This window comes from Dysidea avara, chromosome 5 (assembly GCF_963678975.1).
Source record: "Dysidea avara chromosome 5, odDysAvar1.4, whole genome shotgun sequence".
In the NCBI taxonomy this organism is placed as follows: Eukaryota; Metazoa; Porifera; class Demospongiae; order Dictyoceratida; family Dysideidae; genus Dysidea; species Dysidea avara.
The window spans coordinates 40741985-40764148 of NC_089276.1; the positions used below are offsets into that span (position 1 = coordinate 40741985).

At 37.6% G+C, this 22164-nt stretch overlaps 1 protein-coding gene across 1 annotated transcript in view; it reads right to left on the minus strand.

Moving 5' to 3' along the window:
* The window catches only part of LOC136255293 (hemicentin-1-like), a 37753-nt gene extending 17549 nt beyond the window's left edge, over positions 1–20204 (minus strand). Inside the window, exons 1-5 of the mRNA XM_066048021.1 lie at positions 20149–20204; positions 20035–20099; positions 19355–19675; positions 4543–4842; positions 4181–4486 (exon numbers count right to left, since the gene is read on the minus strand). Of these exons, the coding sequence (XP_065904093.1) occupies positions 4181–4486; positions 4543–4842; positions 19355–19675; positions 20035–20099; positions 20149–20204 (1048 nt within the window). The remainder of the gene's footprint in view (positions 1–4180; positions 4487–4542; positions 4843–19354; positions 19676–20034; positions 20100–20148) is intronic.
* Between the last annotated feature and the right edge of the window lie 1960 nt (positions 20205–22164).

The following is a 22164-nucleotide window of genomic DNA, read 5'->3' on the forward strand; positions in this document are numbered from 1 at the left end:
AGAGATGTACTGATAAGGATTTTTTAATTGTACATACATTTGATTAATCTGCACCTTAGAGAGCCGATACTGATTATACTGATCCAATATGTGACCAGATTTGCAAAAAGGGTTCTTCCACACACATCCAATTCTATGAATTTTTTGAAAGACCATAACTTAGCGTTCAGGAACAACACAAACCTGAATTTTTCTCCATCTATTATCCTATGTTGGTGCACATTTGTGACCAAATCTCAAGTCAATAACATTTCCAATCTCAAGTTATGAATTGTCAAAGTTTGTAAATTGGATGTGTGTGGAAGACCACAAATTTGCATGTTTTGTAAAATGTAAATGAAATAGTACTACAGGTGTAACTACTACATCTTTAGGATTGAAAAAACATAACTTTTAACTATAAAGCACCTGGGTACCTATGGTGGTGTGGCCTTTATTACACTACCCAGACAATTAGGCACCACAAAAGTTTTAATTAATGCTCTTACAAAGACTCACGCATGGATTATTCTGTATTTTGATTAGTTATTAAAATGGCTTGTTGACAGATTGTTTAGTTCGTCCTGTGGTGCAGTCCTTTAATTCTTAGTATAACAGCTATACTGTATTCAGAAGATTTTGGTAAGAATAGTAACAATAACAACCATGCTTGCATGTACATTTTGTATGGTTTCTTGTAGCTTAGTGCTATATACATATACAATTATTTGTATACTGGGCAAGAAGGCTATTTAAATACTGCAATGCAAATAAAAATAGTAGTATTTTTCATAAAAACTAGCGGTAATAATATTGATCCATTGAGCATTTGTGCTGATTACTGATATGGTAGAAATTGCCATATCGGCAACTGATCCAATCAGCAAGCCGATTATCCGTGCATCTCTAGATACAGCAACAGTGTGTAACAATCACACTGCTGCTGTATCAAGAGATGCACCGAACAATGTTTAATAAAATTGGTAAATTGTTTTGGTAAAATTGATTATTTTAACGTCAGAGAATTTCAAAAAAATACTAGAGCAAAGCAATCATTTTCACTTTTCATTATCAAGATTACACCAATTTTCTAAAAAAATAATAATAAAAGAAATTTGCTATGTTTAAATGTACCATAATTTGCTTTAGTTTCGTGCAAACAATTTTCGTGGTAATTTTTGTGTAAAAAATATTTTTGCATGATTTTTGTGATGGCTGCTCTATTAGAGTAATTCGATCATCTGTAAAAAAATTTTTGTATAAGTTTTGCATATGAAAAATATTTTATAATGAAAAAAAAGCAAATTACGAAATTGAAAACCATTACCTAGGCATTAATTTTAGCTGCACTTAAAACTGTTAAGGTTATGGTGTATTTTAAAAATTTGTAGGGTGACAAATGTGACCGGATTTGCGAAAAGGTACCTTTTCTACACATTTTATATACCAGCAAACAAAATGATGTAACATATGAATCCGTACACTGATTAACTTGCACCTAGTATCAAAATGCAGCCAGATACCATAGCTATACTCAAGGAAAATTTCACGCAATGGTATGCTATGATTAAAAAGTTATGATGCTTCAAAGTTTAAAAAATGGATCAAATTTTGTGTGTGAAAAACGTACCTTATTGCAAATCCGGTCACAAATCACAAAACATGGTTTTACTAAAGCAGGGATAAATAATTTCAACAATCTGCTGTGGCAGCAATACAACTATTTGTATTTGTTTGTTTTTCACTACAGAATAACAATTGTTAATGGGTGTGTGGTCCACGATAGTAGAAAAACGTGTTTCCAAAATCCACACTAACAGATCAGTGAATCCAATACATGTAACTAAACCACTAAAGTATCTAGGTCCTATGGAAGTGATTTTTTAAGTTACTGGTCGTGAAGGAAGATATGAATTTCACTTTTGTAGTTTCTTCGAGTGAAGCATGCTATTTGAAATCTTGTCTTCTGTCACTGGGAAGAAAAATGCTAAAAACACTTCCACGGGCCATAATAAATTAAATAATTATACAGTATTACTATGCTCCAGAAAAGCCCATAGAGCCTAAAGCTACAGTTACATTCGGTAGCAAAAACATGTCAGTGATAGCTGGAGCATGAGCAATGTATGAGGCTAGCTAAATCACATATAAGCAAATGTATTGTAGAATGCAAATGCTTTTTGAACAGTTCTTGATTCGAAATGCCGTGTAATGGATTGAACATAGCTGACAATGAAGCGTAATGGATACTTCACTTTTCAGACGATAATTGATATAGCTGGGGTGCATGGTGCCTTTTCAGATGTGGTATACATGGGTTTACCAGTCATAATAAAATTGTTTACAAAAACAGTTAACAAACAATCACGAAAAAATTTGGAATTATTAACTAGAGTAGGGACCGTAGCACATCGATAAAAAGTACTGAAACAAGTTGGAGTAGTCCATGATATTAAATCACTGTAAAACAATAAGAAGTGTTATATCTTCAGTACTTTTTATCGATGTGCTATGGTCCCTACTCTAGTTGAAAATTCAAAAAATTTTTGTGTACTTGTATCTGCTTTTATAGACACTTCTGATGTGTAATGAGCTATGACATAATGTACAATAATAATTGTATAACTCTTGTTGTGCAGCAGAATTTTATCAATCAATGGGAGAGCAACTTTCACTTAACTGTTTATCTACAGTGTACATGATGTGTTAGTATTAACTATTACTACATGCACATCAAGTTATAGTTAGAGAATATAGAACAACCATGAGGATCTTTGTGGATTTAAAACCAAAGGTGAAGCTGCGTTTTAGAACACAGAGATCCAAATGGGTAATTTTTTCCTGACTTAGACAGTGGTATGCATAATATGCTGAGATCTTTAGAAGACAATGAGGTCTTTTAAATAAAATCTCAGGTGTTGCAAATCTCACTATTGATTATTGATTTGTTATATTTTCCACGTATACTGCAGGCTAATAGTCCACAGTGCATGGCCGACCAGTCATAGTGCATAGCCACTCCATTCGTTTTACAAGCATGCCTAACAGAATTTGACTATGGGAGGTACGTATAACTTAATGTTGTAGCTACATACGCTACGATGAATGAACAAGTACTGAAATACCACATAAAAATTCTGTGCATTTGTTTACTAGAGTGTTTAAACCTCTTTTGTCTTCTACTAAGCTATTGGAGGACTTTACAAGGACCTAGTGGGTAAACTTCCTTGTACATAGAATGTATTATATCTGTAATGTGAGTGTGGTCTGTGCTCAACATAATGTCTGGCTTTCTTACTGTTGTGGGGCCATAAGCAACAACATAATTCAACTTAAGCTGCAAACTATTTTATCTGTTTTTCAAGTGCTGTGATGCCATAGGTACTAACAACAACTCACTTGTTGACTATTGACATTAACTGCACTATCACTGCAATCCAAGTCTGTCTTGAGCGAGAAAGCAGTAATAATGTGCAAAATTTGTACTTATTTGTGCTTATTTCAACATGTGTGATGATTTTAAAAGGACACATAGCCCAATGCCACAATGACTTCACCTACATGCCATTAAAATAATACTCCTATTGTCTAAGTCAGTTAGAGACCATGCCCTATTATTCACTATGTCATGTGCAAAAAACGTGGTGACATAAGGTACAAATGTATAGATTATATTAGTGTTGTTTGCCTCACAGAGGTACATACGTAGTTATCATAAGCTTGTGGGTTGTACATTGGACCCTTGGTTATCTGAACCCCTTTGTTCTCAGGCAATGATAAAAGTGTTCAGATAAGTGAATCGCTTGGATAACTGAAGCCCATACATTTATATACAAAGCTCTGTTGAAATACTCTAATAGAACGTACACCTATACTTAAAGTCCTCTAATAGAACAGTCATTTCCAATTTCTTTCAATACATCCCTTGATTTACAGAATGAGACTTACAGCATATAGAAGCTCTGACCACTGTATCATGCACATTTGTAAGTACTATGCTCCTCCCTTTGCAATTTGGAAGCTTGCAGTACATGGCTCCTGTGTTGTTACTAAGATCCATTTTGGTTTTGAATTTTTCATTCCCTGGTTTTCAATTGTTTGCTGGACATGTACATTTGCATACAATACTTTTGTAAATCTATGTATGTAATAATATATTGTATAGGTGTATATACATAGAACAGGTAGCTCTTTAACTTACACTGTACAGTGATGATAATATTCCTAGTAGTACTACTGACAATATTACTAACTGAACATGTATACATTCCAGTGTCTATTCTCATAGCTCCTGTCACCATCAGTTCTACACTTACACTAGTCACATTACCAACACCAGTTGGTACCATAATTGGATCACCAAACATCAGTCTGTCATTGCTATCAATACTCAGCCATACAACTGTTGGTGGAGGATAACCTGTAGCTGCACATGTGATTGATCCATTACTTCCTTCAGTGATAGTAAACTCTTGTCCTTCCACTGGTACAACAATGTTTGGTGATACTATAAAACACCAAATGATGTACACATCAGATTTTAGGTAATAAAATAATCCTCACCATTAACAGTCAGTACTCCAGAACTAGTGTCACTAGATACTACATTAGTAGCATTACATGTGTAGGTACCCACATCAGATGACTGTACACTCATTATTGTTAGTCTACTACTGTTAGTAGTGACATTTAATGATGTCACTAATACAGTATATTTTGTAGTATTAGTCACATCCACTGGAACATCATTAAAGTACCAACTGATGGTAGGAACTGGTTCACCAGTAGCTTCACACGTGAATGAAGCTGAGTCTGTCTCATTTTGTGTCTGGTCTATCACTTCAGGACTGACTGCTGGAGGAACTACAGGGAGAAGATCAGTTTGTATTCAAGGTGGCTAAATAACTCTAATACACTACTCATTTTAAATGCAGAGTTGCATACATACATACAGAGGGCTTAATACACAAAAAGTGTTGCAATGAGAAACACTGTTCAAACATAATGGCATTTTGATATGTTAATACCCAATGACCCTCAGCACAATAAAACAAAAGTGTGTGAATTAACTCTGTAAGTTAGTTTGTGAAATTTACAGTGTTAACTTGTACTCTGTATTCTCTGCAGACTATTATCTTTATTTTTACTCTCCGCCAATGTGTTTATTTGTGAACCCAATATAGTGCACCTTAGAGATACATGCTATCCTGGGGTATGTGTTAACCTCCTTCTTTTTTTTTCATAATTGTACCAACAAGATGCGTTGTTGATGTGAATATGCATGCACTTGTTCCATGCATGTCTGGTGTGTGTGGGAGATACATCTATCAAGGCTGCAGCACACGTTACTGTTACACCTTCAGTGCTGGTCACTGTTAAGTGTTATAATAATAACAATAATCACTCTATAAGAACATCTTATATCTATGTTACATGATCATGATTCATCATGTACTTAGGACTTATTTCATGCTTTAGGAATGATGTCCATAATTACTTTGTTATATGCCAGTGGTGCCACTGCCATGTTCATTTGCATGCGTATACCTTAAAAGTCAGTCCATTATACTTATACGTGCACATCATTTCATTCACTTATAGTATAAAGACACAAGGTAGTGTGTCGTGCGGCCCAAGAAGCCGGTGTGCAACACCCATAAGTATGTTAACAGGAAGAATGAAAATGCAATTTTCGCACCTCCGTAGCTCTGTATTGCCTTGATGAAACAAGACGATTTTTACTGTGGACATGCCCGTCAATTTCAGCACTCCACATTCCAAATTTGAGCGAAATCTCTTCCAGCATTCCTGAGATATGCGACTTCAAAAATTGGCTTGGTTTCTTAATTTTTTTCTTCTTATTTTCTTCCTCTTGCCGCACACTTATAAAAACTGCTATAAAACGCGAACGCCATATCCGATTGCCTTGAAATTTGGCACACAGAAGGGGGTATAAAGGCGCATCTCGGTACCAACTTTGGCTGGAATATGATAAACAGGTAAAGAGTTATGAGCAATTATCCACGAAAAATAACACCAAAATGTTGTCCCGCCTACAGGGTAAACCACGTATGGGAAGAAGCTGAAAATCGGTGGGTGAATAGGTTAACTATTGAACCTCAACCGTTTGTGGTTTTAAAGAAATTGAGCTAAAAACCAGGAAGATACAATGAAAAAACCAACAGTGCGTAACAATTATGCAATTGAGATTAGCTAATAAAAACGACTGCTTGCCATGCCTACCAGATAAACCGCTTGGGGTAATGATTTGAAAATCGCTGTACAGATGGAGTAATCATCTTAGAAAGGCTCTTCAATGGTGTAGAAGAATCACACTTAAAGCCACGGAGTTATAACACGAAATCCAACTTGTTGTAGCAAATGCGAGATCGAGATACTCTAATAGAACAGTCATCCTAATAGAGCAGTCACCTTGAAGAGAATTCAAGAGATCACCTAGAAACAAGTACCCTGTATAGAGATCAGCTACAAACAAGTCACCCTGTAGAGAGATCAACTACACACAATTCACCCTGTAGAGAGATCAGCTAGAAGAAGTTACCTTGCATGGAGTTCATGCAACTATGGAAAAAGATAGTTCAGCTAGAAAAAATCACCTTGTAGAGTTCAGCTACAAAGAAACAACACAGAGTTCAGCTACAAACAAATCGCCCTGTAGAAAGATCAGCTAGAAGAAGTTACCTCGTAGAGAGTTCAGCTACAAAGAAACCATCATGTAGAGAGTTCATTTGCAAACAAATCACCAGTAGAGAGTTCAGCTACAAACAAATCTCCCTGTAGAGAGATTAGCTAGAAGAAGTTTCCTTGTAAAGAGTTCAGCCACAAACAAATCACCCTGTAGAAAGATTAGCTAGAAGAAGTCACCAGGTAGAGAGTTCAGTTACAAAGAAACCACCATGTAAAGAGATCAGCTACAAACTAGTGGCCTTGTAGAGACATCAGCTAGAAGAAGTTACCTTGTAGAGAGTTCAGCTACAAAGAAACCATTCTGAAAAGAGCTCAGCTGCAAACAAATCACCTGTACAGAATTCAGCTACAAACAAATCACCCTTGTAGAAAGATAAGCTGGAATAAGTTACCTTGTAAAGAGTTCAGTTACAAAGAAACCACCATGTAGAGAATTCAGCTACAAACTAGTGACCCTGTAGAGACATCGGTTAGAAGAAGTTACCTTGTAGCGAGTTCAGCTACAAAGAAACTATTCTGTAAAGAGCTACGCTGCAAACAAATCACCCTGTAGAGAGATCAGCTAGAAGAAGTTATCTTGTAGATAGTTCAGCGTTACCTTGCAGATAGTTCAGCTACAAACAAATCACCCTGTGGAAAGATCAGCTAGAAGAAGTCACCTTGTAAAGAGTTCAGCTACAAAGAAACAACCATGTAGAGAGTTCGACTGCAAACAAATCACCCTGTAAAAAAATCAGCTAGAAGAAGTCACCTTGTAGAGAGTTCAGCTACAAGGAAACCACCATGTAGACAGTTCAGCTACAAACAAATCGCCCTGTAGAAAGATCAGTTAGAAGACGTTACCTTGTAGAGAGTTCAGCTACAAAGAAACCATCATGTAGAGTGTTCATCTGCAAACAAATCACCAGTAGAGAGTTCAGCTACAAACAAATCTCCCTGTAGAGAGATCAGCTAGAAGAAGTTTCCTTGTAAAGAGTTCAGCCACAAACAAATCACCCTGTAGAAAGATCAGCTAGAAGAAGTCACCTTGTAGAGAGTTCAGTTACAAAGAAACCACCATGTAAAGAGATCAGCTACAAACTAGTGACCTTGTAGAGACATCAGCTAGAAGAAGTTACCTTGTAGAGAGTTCAGCTACAAAGAAACTATTCTGTAAAGAGCTACACTGCAAACAAATCACCCTGTAGAGAGATCAGCTAGAAGAAGTTATCTTGTAGATAGTTCAGCGTTACCTTGCAGATAGTTCAGCTACAAACAAATCACCCTGTGGAAAGATCAGCTAGAAGAAGTCACCTTGTAAAGAGTTCAGCTACAAAGAAACAACCATGTAGAGAGTTCAGCTGCAAACAAATCACCCTGTAAAAAAATCAGCTAGAAGAAGTCACCTTGTAGAGAGTTCAGCTACAAGGAAACCACCATGTAGACAGTTCAGCTACAAACAAATCGCCCTGTAGAAAGATCAGTTAGAAGACGCTACCTTGTAGAGAGTTCAGCTACAAAGAAACCATCATGTAGAGTGTTCATCTGCAAACAAATCACCAGTAGAGAGTTCAGCTACAAACAAATCTCCCTGTAGAGAGATCAGCTAGAAGAAGTTTCCTTGTAAAGAGTTTAGCCACAAACAAGTCACCCTGTAGAAAGATCAGCTAGAAGAAGTCACCTTGTAGAGAGTTCAGTTACAAAGAAACCACCATGTAAAGAGATCGGCTACAAACTAGTGACCTTGTAGAGACATCAGCTAGAAGAAGTTACCTTGTAGAGAGTTCAGCTACAAAGAAACCATTCTGTAAAGAGCTCAGCTGCAAACTAATCACCTGTACAGAATTCAGCTACAAACAAATCACCCTTGTAGAAAGATCAGCTAGAATAAGTTACCTTGTAAAGAGTTCAGTTACAAAGAAACCACCATGTAGAGAATTCAGCTACAAACTAGTGACCCTGTAGAGACATCAGCTAGAAGAAGTTACCTTGTTGAGAGTTCAGCTACAAAGAAACCATGCTGTAAAGAGCTAAGCTGCAAACAAATCACCTATACAGAATTTAGCTGCAAACAAATCACCCTGTAAAAAAATCAGCTAGAAGAAGTCACCTTGTAGAGAGTTCAGCTACAAGGAAACCACCATGTAGAGAGTTCAGCTACAAACAAGGTAATTTCTTCTAGCTGATCTCTCTACAGGGAGATTTGTTTGTAGCTAAACTATCTACAAGGTAACTTCTTATAGCTGACCTCTCTACAGGGTGATTTGTTCGTAGCAGAATTCTGTACAGGTGATTTGTTTGCAGCTGAGCTCTTTACAAAATGGTTTCTTTGTAGCTGAACTCTCTCCAAGGTAACTTCTTCTAACTGATCTTTCTACAGGGTGATTTGTTTGTAGCTGAACTATCTACAAGGTAGCTGATCTCTCTACAGGGTGATTTGTTTGTAGCTGAACTCTCTACAAGGTGATACTTCTAGGTGATCTCTCAACAGGATTCCTTGTTTCTAACTGAACTCTCAACAGGGTGGTCTGTTCATAGCTGAACTTTCTACTGGGTGATTTGTTTGCAGCTGAACTCTCTACATGGTGGTTTCTTTGTACCTGAACTCTCTACAATGTGACTTCTTCTAGCTGAATTCTCTACAAGGTGACTTGTTTCTAGCTGATCTCTCTACAGGGTGACTTGTTTCTAGCTGAACTCTCTACAGGTGATTTGTTGGCAGCTGAACTCTCTATATGGTGGTTTCTTTGTAGCTGAACTCTCTACAAGGTAACTTCTTCTAGCTGATCTTTCTACAGGGTGATCTGTTCATAGCTGAACTTTCTACTGGGTGATTTGTTTGCAGCTAAACTCTCTAAATGGTGGTTTCTTTGTAGCTGAACTCTCTACAAGGTAATTTCTTCTAGCTGAACTCTCTACAGGGTGACTTGTTTCTAGCAGATCTATCTACAGGGTGATCTGTTTATAGCTGAACTTTCTACAGAGTGATTTGTTTGCAGCTGAACTCTCTACATGGTAGTTTCTTTGTAGCTGAACTCTCTACAATGTGACTTATTCTAGCTGAACTCTCTACAAGGTGACTTGTTCCTAGCTGATCTCTCTACAGGGTGACTTGTTTCTAGCTGAATTCTCTACAGGTGACTTGTTTGTAGCTGAACTCTCTACACGGTGGTTTCGTTGTAGCTGAACTCTCTACAAGGTAACTTCTTCTAGTTGATCTTTCTACAAGGTGACTTGTTTCTAGCTGATCTCTCTACAGGGTGACTTGTTTCTAGCTGAATTCTCTACAGGTGATTTGTTTGCAGCTGAACTCTCTACATGGTGGTTTCTTTGTAGTTGAACTCTCTACAAGGTAACTTCTTCTAGTTGATCTTTCTACAAGGTGACTTGTTTCTAGCTGATCTCTCTACAGGGTGACTTGTTACTAGCTGAACTCTCTACAGTTGATTTGTTGGCAGCTGAACTCTCTATATGGTGGTTTCTTTGTAGCTGAACTCTCTACAAGGTAACTTCTTCTAGCTGATCTTTCTACAGGGTGATCTATTCATAGCTGAACTTTCTACAGGGTGATTTGTTTGCAGCTGAACTCTCTACATGGTAGATTCTTTGTAGCTGAACTCTCTACAATGTGACTTCTTCTAGCTGAACTCTCTACAGGGTGACTTGTTTCTAGCTGAACTCTCTACAGGTGATTTGTTTGCAGCTGAACTCTCTACATGGTGGTTTCTTTGTAACTGAACTCTCTACAAAGTAACTTCTTCTAGCTGATCTTTCTATAGGGTGATTTGTTTGTAGCTGAACTTTCTATAGGGTGATTTATTTGCAGCTGAACTCTCTACAAGGTGAATTCTTCTAGCTGAACTCTCTACAGAGTGATTGATTTTTTTGCAGCTGAACTCTCTACATGGTGGTTTCTTTGTAACTGAACTCTCTACAGGGTGACTTGTTTCAAGCTGATCTCTCTACAGGGTGATCTGTTCATAGCTGAACTTTCTACTGGGTGATTTGTTTGCAGCTGAACTCTCTACATGGTAGTTCCTTTGTAGCTGAACTCTCTACAATGTGACTTCTTCTAGCTGAACTCTCTACAAGGTGACTTGTTTCTAGCTGATCTCTCTACAGGGTGACTTGTTTCTAGCTGAACTCTCTACAGGTGATTTATTTGCAGCTGAACTCTCTACATGGTGGTTTCTTTGTAGCTGAACTCTCTACAAGGTAACTTCTTCTATCTGATCTTTCTACAAGGTGACTTGTTTCTAGCTGATCTCTCTACAGGGTGACTTGTTTGCAGCTGAACTCTCTACATGGTGGTTTCTTTGTAGCTGAACTCTCTACATGGTGGTTTCTTTGTAGCTGAACTCTCTACAAGGTAACTTCTTCTAGCTGATCTTTCTACAAGGTGACTTGTTTCTAGCTGATCTCTCTACAGGGTGACTTGTTTCTAGCTGAACTCTCTACAGGTGATTTGTTTGCAGCTGAACTCTCTACATGGTGGTTTCTTTGTAGCTGAACTCTCTACAAGGTAACTTCTTCTAGCTGATCTTTCTACAGGGTGATCTGTTCATAGCTGAACTTTCTACAGGGTGATTTGTTTGCAGCTGAACTCTCTACATGGTAGTTTCTTTGTAGCTGAACTCTCTACAATGTGACTTCTTCTAGCTGAACTCTCTACAAGGTGACTTGTTTCTAACTGATCTCCCTACAGGGTGACTTGTTTCTAGCTGAACTCTCTACAGGTGATTTGTTTGCAGCTGAACTCTCTACATGGTGGTTTCTTTGTAGCTGAACTCTCTACAAGGTAACTTCTTCTAGCTGATCTTTCTACAGGGTGATTTGTTTGCAGCTGAACTCTCTACATGGGAGTTTCATTGTAGCTGAACTCTCTACAATGTGACTTCTTCTAGCTGAACTCTCTACAGAGTGACTTGTTTCTAGCTGAACTCTCTACAGGTGATTTGTTTGCAGCTGAACTCTCTACATGGTGATTTCTTTGTAGCTGAACTCTTTACAAGGTAACTTCTTCTAGCTGATCTTTCTACAGGGTAATTTGCTTGTAGTTGAGTTCTCTACAGGGTGATTTATTTGCAGCTGAACTCTCTACAAGGTGAAATCTTCTAGCTGAACTCTCTACAGAGTGATTGATTTTTTTGCAGCTGAACTCTCTACATGGTGGTTTCTTTGTAACCGAACTCTCTACAGGGTGACTTGTTTCTAGCTGATCTCTCTACAGGGTGATCTGTTCATAGCTGAACTTTCTACAGGGTGATTTGTTTGCAGCTGAACTCTCTACATGGTGGTTTCTTTGTAACTGAACTCCCTGCAAGGTGACTTCTTCTAGCTGATCTCTCTACAGGGAGATTTGTTTGTAGCTTAACTCTCTACAGGTGATTTGTTTGCAGCTGAACTCTCTACATGATGGTTTCTTTGTAGCTGAACTCTCTACAAGGTAATTTCTTCTAGCTGATCTCTCTACAGGGAGATTTGTTTGTAGCTAAACTATCTACAAGGTAACTTCTTATAGCTGATCTCTCTACAGGGTGATTTGTTCGTAGCAGAATTCTGTACAGGTGATTTGTTTGCAGCTGAGCTCTTTACAAAATGGTTTCTTTGTAGCTGAACTCTCTCCAAGGTAACTTCTTCTAACTGATCTTTCTACAGGGTGATTTGTTTGTAGCTGAACTATCTACAAGGTAATTTCTTCTAGCTGATCTCTCTACAGGGTGATTTGTTTGTGGCTGAATTCTGTACAGGTGATTTATTTGCAGCTGAGCTCTTTACAGAATGGTTTCTTTGTAGCTGAACACTCTACAGGGTGATTTGTTTGTAGCTGAAATCCCTACAAGGTAACTTCTTCTAGCTGATCTTTCTACAAGGCGATTTGTTTGTAGCTGAGTTCTCTACATGGTGTTTGCTTGCAGCTGAGTTCTCTACATAGTGGTTTCTTTATAGCTGAACTCTCTACAAGGTGACTTCTTCTAGCTGATCTCTGTACAGGGTGATTTGTTTGTAGCTGATCTCTCTACAGGTGATTTGTTTGTAGCTGAACTCTCTACAAGGTGATACTTCTAGGTGATCTCTCAACAGGATTCCTTGTTTCTAACTGAACTCTCAACAGGGTGGTCTGTTCATAGCTGAACTTTCTATTGGGTGATTTGTTTGCAGCTGAACTCTCTAAATGGTGGATTCTTTGTAGCTGAACTCTCTACAAGGTGATTTCTTCTAGCTGAACTCTCTACAGGGTGACTTGTTTCTAGCAGATCTATCTACAGGGTGATCTGTTTATAGCTGAACTTTCTACAGAGTGATTTGTTTGCAGCTGAACTCTCTACATGGTAGTTTCTTTGTAGCTGAACTCTCTACAATGTGACTTATTCTAGCTGAACTCTCTACAAGGTGACTTGTTCCTAGCTGATCTCCCTACAGGGTGACTTGTTTCTAGCTGAATTCTTTACAGGTGACTTGTTTGTAGCTGAACTCTCTACATGGTGGTTTCGTTGTAGCTGAACTCTCTACAAGGTAACTTCTTCTAGTTGATCTTTTTACACTGCAGATTTGTTTGTAGCTGAGTTCTCTACAGGGTGATTTGTTTGCAGCTGAACACTCTACATGGGAGTTTCATTGTAGCTGAACTCTCTACAATGTGACTTCTTCTAGCTGAACTCTCTACAGGGTGACTTGTTTCAAGCTGATCTCTCTACAGGGTGATCTGTTTACAGCTGAACTCTCTACATGGTGGTTTCTTTGTAGCTGATCTCTCTACAGGGTGACTTGTTTCTAGCTGAACTCTCTACAGGTGATTTGTTTGCAGCTGAACTCTCTACATGGTGGTTTCTTTGTAGCTGAACTCTCTACAAGGTAACTTCTTCTAGCTGATCTTTCTACAGGGTGATCTGTTTGCAGCTGAACTCTCTACATGGGAGTTTCATTGTAGCTGAACTCTCTACAATGTGACTTCTTGTAGCTGAACTCTCTACAGGGTGACTTGTTTCAAGCTGATCTCTCTACAGGGTGATCTGTTTACAGCTGAACTCTCTACATGGTGGTTTCTTTGTAGCTGATCTCTCTACAGGGTGACTTGTTTCTAGCTGAACTCTCTACAGGTGATTTGTTTGCAGCTGAACTCTCTACATGGTGGTTTCTTTGTAGCTGAACTCTCTACAAGGTAACTTTTTCTAGCTGATCTTTTTACAGGGTGATTTGTATGTAGCTGAATTCTCTACAGGGTGATTTTTTTGCAGCTGAACTCTCTACATGGTGGTTTCTTTGTAACTGAACTCTCTACAGGGTGACTTGTTTCAAGCTGATCTCTCTACAGGGTGATCTGTTCATAGCTGAACTTTCTACAGGGTGATTTGTTTGCAGCTGAACTCTCTACATGATTGTTTCTTTGTAGCTGAACTCTCTACAAGGTAATTTCTTCTAGCTGATCTCTCTACAAGACGATTTGTTTGTAGCTGAACTCTCTACATGATGGTTTCTTTGTAGTTGAACTGTCTACAAGGTGATTTGTTCTATAGCTGATCTTTCTACAGGGTGATTTGTTTGTGGCTGAACTCTCTACATGATGGTTTCTTTGTAGCTGAACTCTCTACAAGGTAACTTCTTCTAGCTGATCTCTCTATAGGGTGATCTGTTCGTAGCTGAATTCTCTACATGATGGCTTCTTTGTAGCTGAACTCTCTATATGATGGCTTCTTTGTAGCTGAACTCTCTACAAGGTGACTTCTTCTAGCTGATCTCTCTACAGGGTGATTTGTTTGTAGCTGAACTCTCTACAGGATGATTTGTTTGTAGCTGAACTCTCCACAGGGTGATTTGTTTGCAGCTGAACTCTCTACATGACGGTTTCTTTGTAGCTGAACTCTCGATAAGATAACTTTTTCTAGCTGATCTCTCTACAGGGTTACTTGTTTCTTGGTGAACTCTCTACAGGGTGACTTGTCTGTAGCTAATTTGTTTATCAGATTAACTGTTTGTAGCTGAATTCCCTACAGAATTACTTGCAATGTAATATAATTCTATAATTGAGTAAGTTATAAATGTAGCTGAATGCTCTATTAGGGTGACTGTTCTATTTGAGTATCTTGATCTAACATTTGCTACACGTAGTTGCCTTTCGAATCATAACTCAGTGGTTTGTAATCCGATTTTTCTGTAGTACCGCAAGGACTTTCTATGATGATTATTCCAGCTACATACCAAATTTCAGCTCATTGCTCTAAGCAGTTTGCCTGGTAAGCGTGAAAACTAATGGTTTTTTTATTCATAAAAATCAATCGCGTAATTGCGACACAGGTTGGATTTTGGGTCATATTTCCATTGTCTTTATCTTGATTCCTTTCAAACCTCAAAAAGGCACTCCTATAATGGTTACTTCATCTACATAGCAATTTTCAACTCATTCCTCCAAGGGGTTTACCCTGTGGGCGTGACAGACCTTCGACCTTATTTTAGCAAATAATTGGTCATAACTCCGTGATTGTTTATTGGATTTCTACCAAAGTTGGTATTGAGATCCGCCCTTTAAGTGTGCAAAATTTCAGCCTGAGTGAAGCACGCATTCGTGTTTTATGGTGGATTTTGCAAAGTGTGCGAAATGAAGAAGAAAAATGAAGAAATTAAAATAAAATTTTGTTGCTTGTATCTCGGAAATGGCTGGAGCGATTATCTTCAAATGTGGTATGTAGACTCCCCTAACTGGCCAGCACTTCTCTAACAAATTTGGTTCCAATTGGATTAGGGATCACAGAGCTACATAGGTGTGAAAATTGCATTTTCTTTCTTCCTGTTAATATACTCACGGTGTGGCATGCTGGCTTCTTGGGCCACACGACACACTACCGTGTGTCTTGATAATGGTGGCCATCCACTGCTTCTATTGACCTCCAGCCTTGCGACTGTGGTCAGGCAGACCTAAATTTTAGTTTCAGTGATTTATTATAATTATTTGGCCACCTGTAAGTGTAAATGTTTCATTGCTTTCAAATGCTGTTTTAGTACTGTTTTTATTGCTGCATCATAGAGTATGGTAGTACTTTTGTTGCTGTATATTAGGGATCATAAAGAGCTGGGTTTTTCCAGCCAAACTTGTCAACCTAAAAACTAACTTCAATTTCCCTTCATGGCAGCTTGGAAACATCTTTAGGTAGAAAGATGCCTTTAGATCAACCCCAATCCCTTCTAAATCATTATATGAAATTCTAAAAGTACAGAATTTTATGCTGACTGACTGATTAACTGATGCCTCCAGCCAGCATAACTCAACAATGGACAAGGCTACCGGGTTGATTTCTTTAAGTGTTCCTCTGCAGAGCATGCTTTTTCTTGCTCCAAAGGTGAATTTCTGACTAATAGACACAATGAAATATGTGATCTAACAGTTTTTTTGTTGACAGAAGTGTGCCAAATGTGGTTGAAACCATCTTACAGCCTATTTTTGGCAAAAAGTTTGATCATGTCACCCTAAATACTGGAGATGGGACACGTTTAGATGGTGCTATAAATGTATGGATTTTGGGGTGGTAGATGTGAATAGTCTTACATTGATGCCAAAGGGTTCAGTCTTCATGTGCTTACTAACCACTCCTTTGCTCCAAGTCCCATTTATCGTCATCATGAGAATATCAAGAAGTGTGCTTACGAAGCTTGAATATGTGAGGTAAAGCATGGCACCTTTACTCCTCTTGTCTTCTCTGCAATGGGTGGGATGGCTGATTAAGCCTTGTGTTCTACAAATGTCTAGCTTGCCTCATTTCAGAGAAGAGGAATGATTAGTATACTACTGCAATGGGACTGATTAGTTCTTGAATGTTATTTTCTTGACTATGGCCTGCAATTAGATGTTTACATGTTTCTAGCTCTTCAGGTTCATTCATGAGAATCCAGTGGATGCTGTCGATTTGATCCAGGCAGATACCATTACATAAAATTAATGATAATAATTGTAACTCTTGCATTTAATTTAAAATCTTTTAAAAAATAATTTCTTCACTGTTCGACATCACTTCATCCCGAGATGTACATTTTTCTCAACCGCTGTATGTGCAATACATGCATCATGGACTTACCTTTATCCTCCCTTGTGCTCCACTTCTTTTCTCAAAGTGTCAATTCGTGATAGCACAACGTGGCTTTCTTGTATCTGTGCTGGCTACTATGCTTATTGCTCGCATTCTCTATAGCAACTGGATTGATTGTAGAGACACTTTTCATATTGTTCTCTGTTTAAAACACTGGTATTAATCATCCATGCATAAAATTAAGTTTATATGCTATTGTTAATTTTGCTGGATAATTTATATAATGTATTTCATAATTCATAAATATTGTGTAATTTGGTACAATTATATAATTATGCTGGTTGATATGCCACTGCTATAGAAGTGTACTTCAAACAATTAACAAATTACTTACAGATTCATCTTCTCTACTGTTTTATAGTCTGTCTATTACATTTATCAGACAATTATTGTTAAGAAAAAGCCATGGGGCGCCTTTTATTTCTGTTCATGTAAGTATGGGATACAACTCCTTTCACCTAAAAAAAATTATTATTCTCAGTAGCCTACATGGCTACAGTATGTACAGGTTAGGAACCTAGACCGAGGGTCTTCGTGGTTTTAGAAACCGAGCAAAGCGAGGTTTCTAAAACACGAAGAGCTGAGGGCATTATTCCTACCGACTTAGAAAATGCGGGCGTTATATATATCGCTATGTAGGTGGAACCATTGTGGGATTGAGTTATACGTCATTTCAAAATCGTCACAGTGTTAAAACAAGTCATGCGACCATGGCCATTAGTAGAGAAGATTGAACGTGTTTTCGAATTAAAGCTTGTAACTAGCTACATTATTGCTGCTTCTGTTAGCTGATGGATCAAACAAAGAGTGATAGCTACTGTGACAATAAAGTTAAAGCCAGCACTACCAAGGGTTTAAAGTAAGTGGTAACATTGTTGTCAATAGTTAATAATACTTGGTCTGGCGCTAGGCCTTCTGTGACTAAGCCAGTATATACACGATTTCACACCTACATAACTTTTTTTTACAAGAAACAAATAAACATTCTACAAGAAAGCTTACCTATTTAGTTCTTTTAATAGGAAGTCCGCTTAAAGTACAGTAAAAGCATATTTAATAGGCTTGAAACATTGACGGGCATTAAATAGAACTCCATTATATTTCTGGAATTCTCCGCTTATGATAGCAAACGTACCTACAACGTTATAGTCTAGCTCCCATAATCGAATTGGTGTAGGTGTGCTTATAAAAGGAATGGAGTAGGTCAAGCTCTGTTGGTCTATGGGCTCTTAGCCTGTATATGCTTTGCAGAGCATGCATAGCAAATCAATGATCAAAAGTGAGATTTACAATGCAGGTCTATCTGCTAGCAGGTTTCTAACTAAGTTAGTTAGAGATCTGCTAGCAGGTTTCTAACCATTTTAGAAACCTACTAGTAGGTTTCTTCATGGTTTTTAAAGACCTTATTATCTGCCAAAGATCAAAGCATACTATGCATAGCATTTTCTAAGTACAAGTTGAGCATACAGCTAAAAATAGCAAGTGAGTTAACATTTCACTCAACCAGATGATTGGTGGTGACAGCAAAGTTGTCAACAACAGACAAATACAGTGTGGCTCCATCTTAAGTTCAGCTAGGAAAGGGTAAAAATGAACACCACACAGTGCACTTTTATGGCTTCCACATAGAAAGTGTACGGCGAAAAGTTTGATTGGCCATAAATATTATGTCAGATATTTGAATGAAAGGATTTTGAAATGTCTTTAGCGGGTCAAGCAGTACTACAAATGAGCAAAATTTAAAGATTGTGTGTAACTGCATCCATGAGTTATTAAATGTTATTGAGGATCCAGCTCAACATGTACATATGACAGATATGCCATTTTCAGTTGTTTTACTCTCATATAACCCATTGTGAAAGCCATCCATAACACCTTCAGCAATTTGCTTTACCCGTATTTCAAACTGACATGAATCAACTGAAATTTAAAACTTACCTGCCTGGAAGCATAATACAGATGTTAAATGGCTTTAAATTTTCATGTACAGTTTGCTTTTAGCTTGCAAAGTTTGTTCATGTGGGTGGAAAGCAAACAAATATAAATACAAACATATGCACACACATTATTTGGAAAACAACTTCAGTAAACTATGCATGCACCTACAGCAGTCCTTTTTGGGTGGCTGTGCATGAGTACACACCTAGCAAAAAACGTAGTGGAACAGGGAAGTAGCTAAAAAACAGTGAAAAAGGAAGGTTGCTTACTTAAACCTGCAAAAATATACTAGTGGACATCACGTTTAGCTTTTTTCTTTGATCCCTAACCCAACTGACGTTTCCTTTTACTTGTTAAGATGGATCAATATTCTGTAAAGGTGATTTTTGTCATTAAAAGATGTCTCTAGGACAATTTTAGTTGTGGCATTTTAGACATAAATCCACTGATATTCCTTCAAAAAATCCCTACTTAATCAGTACTACTGCACTGTTTGAGTAGTGATCATGCCTAAAATACATGCACCACCTAGCTTCACCGATAGTATAACATCATCATCATCATCATCATCATCATAACAGATCATTCATGCTAGTTCTTAGTACTGTGTACATACAAGAATCATTATCTTAAATTGAGCACCACTACAATGTATGTAAATTGATACTCACATTGTATGGTGATAGTCACTGTGACATCTGTAACATTACTGACTACATTACTAGCTGAACATGTGTACATTCCAGTGTCTACTCTCATAGCTTCTGTCACCATCAGTTCTACAATTACACTAGTCACATTACCAACACCAGTAGATGACATCACTTCACTACCAGATACTAGTCTCATATTACTTAGACTACTCCCATCACTGTTCTGCCATACAACTGTTGGTGGAGGATAACCTGTAGCTGTACATGTGATTGATCCATCACTTCCTTCAGTGATAGTAAACTCTTGTCCTTCCACTGGTATAGTAATGTTTGGTGATACTGTAAAACCACCAATGTACATAAATACAAGTATAAGGAACTTTAAACTAGGGGTAATAGTGCTGAAGCAATAAAAAGTACTGAAACAATCTGAATTGGAGTATTAGGTGTTGTCCAGATATTGTAAAACAATAAAAAAAGTGAATATCCCTACTGTGCTATGGAGATTCTAGAATCAAAATGCACTGTAGGGATATTTACTTCTAATTGTTTTACAGTATCTGGACATTTTGTACTACTCTGATCCAGCTTGCTCAGCACTTTTATCGCAGTGGTACTACATTTTCACTACTCTAGCTTATACTTGTTTGTGAACTTGTTTTCAATCCGTGACCACAACTGAAAAGCTATGTAGCTACCATCACATACATAAATAGCTACAATTCTCGTATTCATGAGTGAGATCATGATCTCTGCAGCAATCCTGAATCAAAGAATTACATTTCATAAAATCACAAGGGCTGTCCACTTACATTCCAGCCGAGCTTATACTACTGATATACACAACAATGACACCAACGTCCGGCATAGTTGGCAGACTAATTCATCTATGCCAAACTAACTTACAACAATTTTCTACTTTCATACATATGCTTTGTGTATACAAGCACAAGCAGTAGGGCTATCAGTGTCAAATAATTTATTAATCAATTAATTATCGATTTCTACAAAATTAATATTGATTAATAGATTAATCTATTTATATAAAGCAAACATCATGCATATAGTATCAGCTACACTTAGTAGAAGTAGTCTATGCACCACCCAGAATGACAATATGTGACTGGCTGAGCAAAAATCGGCCATTTTTGCACATTCCTTGAATTCCATTTTATTGCATATCTGTAATCTATGGCAACAAAAGAGTGGACAGCCAAAGTTTCAGCTTTTTGTGATGAACGGTCTTGGAGTTACAGTGCTTGACAGTTGGAACAGTGATAAACTCAATTTGTACAGCAACAATACGGGTATTTAATTACAGGCACTTAAATAATCATTCATAACTTATGATTGAAGCAAGCTACAAAGAAGGGACTTGGCTCAATCTGTGCACTATGAACTGGCAAATCAATCAAGGTATATTGCTTTCCCTGTACCCCTCCGTGTTGACAAAGAAGAAGGCCATTCCAACTAAGAAATGATGATGCTGCTTTTACTGCATCATAAATAAGCACCCATATCTTATGAATCCTTTGCTGTGCAAACACAAAACAAAGAGTTTCTTATTCTCCATGAACAGGCGAATCCATTGGTATATAGGTTTTATTGATTGGAGCTTAATGTCTCTGCATACCAATGCGATTAAAGCGTGCGTAAATTTTCATGTAGCATGCATATTTTACCCAGTATATTTCAACTGTGCCAAAAACAGGCCAGCTGTAAAAAAAGGCGAGGCCAAGAATGCACAAGTACATGTTCATGAAGTAACCAAAAGACATGATATCAAAATCTGGCCAAGAAAGCATTTACAGTATAGGCACTTTTGTACATTCATTTTCTATATGCTTTACATTATCACATCCAACTAGCTGTACATGTGTGCTTACAATATAAACAATAATACTGAGATGATAAAAGATATTGCACCGCATTGTTACCAAAGTTGATTTAACTAAAAAATTACAATTAGTTTATACTTGGCCATCTTTTTATTTTAATATACAGTGCAAAAAGATGGCCAAGTAGAAACTAATTGTAAATTTTTAGTTAAATTAATTTTGGCAATAATGCAGTGTTATATCTTTTATCATCTCAGTAGTATTGTTTATATTGCAAGCACACATGTACAGCTAGCTGGATGTGATAATGTGAAGTATATAGAAAATGAATGCACAAAAGTTCCTATACTGTAAATGCTTTCTTGGCCAGATTTTGATATCATGTCTTTTGGTTACTCCATGAACATGTACTTGTGCATTCTTGGCCTCGCCTTTTTTTACAACTAGGCTGTTTTTGGCACAGGATATCACTACTGTTTGCTGAATAGAGAACATTCAGTTAGGTATTATATTACATAGGAAGCTACAAGGCTTTGGCCACACAAGCATATTATATGATCCCAGGAAGCTACTATGGCATGGGAGATTCCTGTCTAAAATTACGACGGTAGTTATATAGCCATTTACAATGACTTAGCTATACACGGACTTACCTGGCAGTTTGCTGGGAGAATAGTGTGATGGCTTGTTCTAGCTGTGTGGGTCAAACCGCAAACAAGTTGAGCTGAACCCTGAGAAAACAGCTAAAAATGAAAAAGGATATTTTCTCAACGTTTCAACCAACCAAGATGGTTGGTGATGACAACAAAGATGTCAAGAGCAAACAAGTGCTTCCACCAACAGTTCAGGAAGGGTTAATAGACTATATACTTTTATGGCTTCCTATAATGTATGGTGAGAACTTTGGCTATAAATAATGTGTCAGGCATTTTAATGATTAGATGTAGTTAAACTAGGTTAATGTTGCAGTCGAGCATGCATGAGTGTATT